This window comes from Amborella trichopoda, chromosome 13 (assembly GCF_054954075.1).
Source record: "Amborella trichopoda isolate Santa Cruz 75 chromosome 13, AtrichopodaSantaCruz75HAP2 v2.0, whole genome shotgun sequence".
NCBI classification, from domain to species: Eukaryota; Viridiplantae; Streptophyta; class Magnoliopsida; order Amborellales; family Amborellaceae; genus Amborella; species Amborella trichopoda.
This window is the reverse complement of record NC_142348.1, coordinates 48,046,106-48,051,824: the sequence shown is the minus strand read 5'-3', so window position 1 is coordinate 48,051,824 and position 5,719 is coordinate 48,046,106. Positions and strand designations below refer to the sequence as shown.

The 5,719-nt window shown below is 36.0% G+C and overlaps 1 protein-coding gene across 1 annotated transcript; it reads right to left on the bottom strand.

The window, feature by feature from the left end:
• Positions 1 to 220: 220 nt before the first annotated feature.
• On the bottom strand, positions 221 to 3,236 carry LOC18446760 (protein LATERAL BRANCHING OXIDOREDUCTASE 1). The gene is made up of 3 exons (XM_088856727.1): positions 2,689 to 3,236; positions 2,249 to 2,576; positions 221 to 659 (listed from the first exon to the last, which is right to left on the bottom strand). The coding sequence occupies exons 1-3, from the start codon at positions 3,177 to 3,179 to the stop codon at positions 399 to 401; spliced, it is 1,080 nt and encodes a 359-aa protein (XP_088712853.1). The 5' UTR covers positions 3,180 to 3,236; the 3' UTR covers positions 221 to 398.
• Positions 3,237 to 5,719: the final 2,483 nt, after the last annotated feature.

The following is a 5,719-nucleotide window of genomic DNA, read 5'->3' as shown; positions in this document are numbered from 1 at the left end:
AATTTAAAAAATAGGTTGACCGATAACTTTCACCTCTAAATAGAACATTTCGTATTTTAAGATTCTTGAATTATTAGCGCCTTAAGAGAGAGAGAGTGTGAGATAAATATGCATGTTGTGTATGAAGAGATGAGAGATGCATATTGTGTATGAGAGAAAGAGATGTTTATGAGATAAATTAGAGAGAGAAATGCATATTATCAACCTTAATGCAATAGGATGATACCAATACCATATTTCATTGCTATTTTACATAACAGTTCAATAATAGTTGGGACAGAGATAGTTTGTGGATCAAAGGCCACTTATTCGAACAAACTTACAAGTAGAAACACAGAAAGGAAACCAAGAGCAAGCAAGCAAGAACATAAAGCGTTACAAACTTCTATAAGAGTGGCTTATTTGGACTTTTTAAATTCTGCAACCTCAATCACAGGCTTGTCCAACTTCTTGAAATTGCTGAACCTCCTTGACATAAGGTATTCACCCCATTTGTATTCACCATAATTTGCAGTGTTTTTTTCATCAACCAGCTCCTCTAATGGCTTCACAATGGCATGGTAAGAAGGTACGGCCGCAAGGATGGCTGAGAACCTCTCGACATGGGAATCCAAGACCACTCTGTGGGTTACGCTATCATAAATGTCATTGCTCCATACCTGCGAAAGTTATAAAACATTCTCACTCCTAGAACGAGATGTAATTGACAATAAATAAGCAAACTAGATCTCCTGTCATGCACAATCACTCAAAGTTCAGGAGATGTTTTTGTCATAGAAGAATGGATTTTTATGGAGGCCTATAAAAGTTAATTTTAGAGAGAGAAAACATAAAAAGGAAGTGTAGAGAAGTTGCCAGAGGTACAGATTTGGCGCTTTTTTTTTTTTGCATAAATTCTAGCACCATTGTTCTTTTGTATTAGGCTGGATTTCATTGGCATTTCTTTGTGGCAACGATGATGGTTGACGGTGACGAAGAAGAGTCGATTAATGGTGGTATTGAGGTAAGAAAAATCTATTTGAGTTTTATTTGTAGATAATTTCTATAGATGTCACTAACTTTTAAATTTTTCCCTTTTATTGTCCTTGTTTTTTTGATGTAACTCATTTTCGGTGCAATCTATTTTTACTTGTGTGTGTGGTCTATGTTATTTGTGATGTGGTTTAGTGATTTCCTATTTTAGCAGTTTTTCTTAGTTCCATATTTTTTTTTCAAATGTATTATACATATTATTTCGGTTATCCCCATTGGCCAACATCCTCTATAGGCCGTAGCGTCTTTTTTTTTAATCTCTGTCTCATTCCTTTCTTTCCTTCCTCCAGACCCTTGCGGTCTTATGTTTTTGACCTCTCTCTCACTCCCCATATAACCATTCCCTCATAATTTTTACCTCCTCTCTCTCTCCTTCGACTATTAAATTTGACGTCTTTCTCTTATTCTCTATGAGTAAATGATAAGTTGTTGCTAAAAGATTTCATGCTCATGTAGGAGCATATTTTTTATTTACTCCCTTGTGTTAAACTCAATTTAGGAGCACTTTTAGAAATCCAAATTTTAGAATTTAAATCTTGTAGACTAGCCTCAATAAAAAAAATTCCAAATCATACTCTTGATGGGCTTGAAAAACATGTAATGTCTCAAAATAGAATAGAAACTGGCCAATTTTTGGGGGCGATATCAAGTTTGCTATAAAACTCGAAATTAATATTTTTTATTTTGAAACAATTATCTATTAATTATTAGGTGGTTCTCAAAATTTCAGATCATTAAAAAAAAATGTCCAAAGTAGGTCTTCTGTCTGATGGAGAAAGTATATAATATATGCTCATGTGGGAGCATAATATATGCCCAAATAATTTGTTTTTTTTGGGTGAGTAAAAAAGCATTCGTGCAACTTTTTTATCCAAATAATTTGTTGAGGAAAATCTTTTAAGTTGATCATCTCGACTTTGAGCATCAGAAAACTTTTAAGTTGATCATCTCGACCTTGAGCATCAGAAAACTTTTAAGTTGATCATCTCGACCTTGAGCATTATGGTCTCATAAATACCAGCAAGATTGGTATCATTTCTAAGCTACAATTGTCATAATCAGTAGTGAAATTTTATCTTAGAGCCATGATAGAGATTTCTCATGTCAAAAGTGTGTTCTGAACAATATTTTGAAATAAAGTTTTTCTTTTTTTATAATTTTTTTTGTAACGCCTAAGCCTAATAGAAAACCGCATCATCCATTTGTTAATGCATACCTGAACGACATCACCGCCAACAATGATGTAGGAGTTGGGTATGGGCCTAAGCCTTAGCCACTGACTGTCCGATCTTCGTTGAACCTCGAATCCACTGACCTCATCAGTGGTTAAAAGGGTGAATGCAGTTGGATCTCTGTGAGGTCCTTTGCCCAAAGCCAGCTCTGGGATACTGCACGGTGCGTAGTGATTAGTGCGAACATAGCAAGTGCTCTTTTCGAAATAGCGGTGCAGTCGGTCAGATGGGAGACCCAAGCTAAGAGAAATGAGCTCCATCAATTGATACAACAACTTTAAGGTCCCTTGGGCGAAGTCCTGGCATATTTGCCTGTGGGAGAGGGAGAATTACAGGGATTAGAGAGAAAATGTGCTTAATTACATTAAAGAAAGTGTGATAGAGAGGATGAGCATAACAATAAGAGAGAGACAGAGTCCATTACTTGTAATCCTCTGGCTTTTCCGGCCACAAGTTCCTAATAATCTTGGTCTCCTTACAGTCTGGCTCCATGTTTTCCGGTATCTCGAGCTCCTCTGTTTCTGCCATAAAATCGAAGACTTCGACCCAATCTCTAACATTCTTGGTGTGGTCTTTATCATTGTAACCCCAAGGGTTGCTTATATCTCTACCCACCTTCTTCTTCTCCTCATATGGCAAAGCTGAGAAACCAGCCATTGCCTTCTTCAGATTCGACCAGAGATCAGGCGACACACCATGGTTAATTACCACAAAGAAGGCCCACTCTTTCATGGCATTGTGCACTTGTTTGGCTATACTAGCCATGGCTTCCTCCTTGGAGGAATTTTGATCTGAAAATGCCAATTGAAGTGGAGCTAGGTCGATTATTGGGGCATTTTCTAAGTATATGATTGAACCTATGGATGGACGAGCCTCTACGGGTTGAATTAGAGCTGCATCAATGGAGGGCGCCATTTTTTCTCGATGCTTTCTAACTCTATTCACTCTATGATGCTTGACGCTTGGTCTCTTATTCATGGCGAGCCCTGCTCACCTCTTTATTGGCCCTCGGGCTCTTTTATTTTTTATTTTTTATTTCTTGGAAGTGTAACACGTGGTGATGGTGCACCATAAAAAATTGTGGGACCGGCACCAATACAGCAATGGCCAATCCCTAGCCCTCGCTATGTCGGGGTTGCGCCGGATACCGCCGGGCTTAATATATCCAAAGTGAAAAAAAGAGAAACAATAAGAAGAAAGAAGGTTCACACCTGGCCTTGTTTGGCCCTTGGGCCGATGCATCCTGCCCCTCGGGCCATATTTTGTGGCTTAGGCCTAGGATTTTTTAAGGTCGGGCCTGCCATCTGACCCATTTATCCTACCAATATAGGTACTTTGTCTCGTATTGGTTTTAGGTGCAGTATTGGGGCCACACCTCATACAAACCTGATATATGCATACAACCATCTATATATAAATTTAGTAACAATATCATCATCATTATCAGAGCATTTTTCTAGTTAATTGGGATTAGCTATATGAATTATGGTTCACTATTCTATTCTATTAAGGGTCATACGCTCACTAAGGATATAAGTCCTCATATATTTTCTCACTACTTCCAACCATATTTATATGTTTCTATTAGTATGCGGTGTTCACATGAAACCCCTGCTGCACATCTTCACTTTGCCCATTCAGCTCACTCTATTGTTTTGGATTATCGATTCAAGATATTTAAAGTGTGTTTTTTTTTTTGTATTCTTTAGCCGTTAATCTTAACTGCTTCTTCATCTCTATTCTATTGGTATGCGGTGATCACATAAAAGAGACCTAACCAGCGATTTAAAATATAGAATTGGGGTTCAACTTAATCGTATTAAGCCTACATTCGATCTTTTAATTCTGATTCATATTGCCTGATTCAGATTGCGGATAATAAAGAAATTTCAGGAAAATAGAAAATCAAGGGAACCCGTGCACATTATGGATTTTTCGAGTTAGAATTGCCCATGCCCCAATCCAGATTCGACATGAACGACTCACAATTAGATTGGAAATTTTCCCACACTGGTCCCTCAAAATAAATTCCCTGCCCTTGAAACAGGTGGCCAGTCAAACACGGGGCGGCTTCCTAGTAAAGGTCCAAATTGGGATACAAAGCATGTATCCATTTCTTTTCGGTGTGGAATATAAAATGGTGAGATGGTTATAATAGGAAAAGTTTATACCGAGGTGAGGCTCCAAACAATCAAATTTGACTCTATCTCAAAAATTTCACTAGAAGAGATTGTTTTGATGTCCAAATATTTTCAAATTGATCATCTTGGCATGAAGATGTATAGACATGAGAAAAAGGAGATTTCAAGTTTTGAAAATAATGTATTTTGTAACGTATTTTTGGACCATCAATTTTCAAGATTTTTAAGTTTTTTTAGATTTGTTGATCTACACTATTTTTGAAGCTTTAAACTTTTATAAATAAATATGAAAATATATTTTAAGGCTATTACAAAGATTTTTAATATTAAAACCACATTTCTCAGATACTATTAGAAGGTGGCTCTAATTTGATTGTTTAGAGCCTAGGCTCTATACAAATAGCATCCGGTTATAACATTGTGCAGTCACTCACTAACAACTAAATACAATAAAATTAAGAATTGGCCTCGAAGTCAGAACGGCCAAAAGAATTTGCCATCTTGAATTCTATTTCTACGGCGTCGTGTCCCACTCATTCGTTGTACTTGAAATTGTTGAGATTCCTGCAAAAAGTGGACAATTTAAAGTAATAAAAAATGTTAAGTTTAGCTTTTTGGTGGGGTTTTAACCACACTCTTTGCTCAAGGAAAATAGGGGTGGAGTTTCTATAAGGTTGTAACCTTAAACCATCGAATGAAGTTGCACTTTAAAATTTTATTATAACATGTAAGTTTTTATAAAAATATTATTAGTATTATTTTAAGATCTATTTTCATACCTAAGTAAAAAATTTTAAATTTTACAAATGGTTAAAATCAAGTAGATCTATAAATATATGAAAAACTTGAAAATGGACAATCTAGATAATGTGTTACAAGATGTACTATTTTCGAGGCTCAAAAACTTTTTTTTTTGGTACTAAAAAGATTTTTCGACATTAAAACAACATTTCCGATAAAATTTTGAGGTGCATATATGAGTCTACATTTTAAAGTTGCAACCTTATATAAACTTTTCCCATATAATAGTGAAATGTTATGTTGAAAAAAGAACGTTGGGAGAGAAGTGAAAAAGCCTCCTCCTCGTGAAAATTAGTCATGACCTAAGTTGCACCTCGTGAATATTAGACATGTGTATAGGGATATGACCGGGCCACTGTAGCAAACCACGACTTAGAGACGGAACTCCGCCATGGGTTCGAGTCGAGGGTATGCCCGAGTCAAAAAGTGCTAAAAAATAAAAATAAAAAACACAAAAATCTTAAAATATATGAAGATACGTTTAAAATAAACTTAAGAAAAATACACCAGAAT

Coding starts and splice junctions, on each gene's coding strand:
- LOC18446760 (XM_088856727.1), bottom strand. CDS start 3,179: ATGGCGCCCTCCATTGATGCAGCTCTAATTCAACCCGTAGAGGCTCGT. Junction 2,577..2,688: donor GAAAAGCCAGAGGATTACAA/GTAATGGACTCT, acceptor CCTCTCCCACAG/GCAAATATGCCAGGACTTCG. Junction 660..2,248: donor TTGGCGGTGATGTCGTTCAG/GTATGCATTAAC, acceptor TAACTTTCGCAG/GTATGGAGCAATGACATTTA.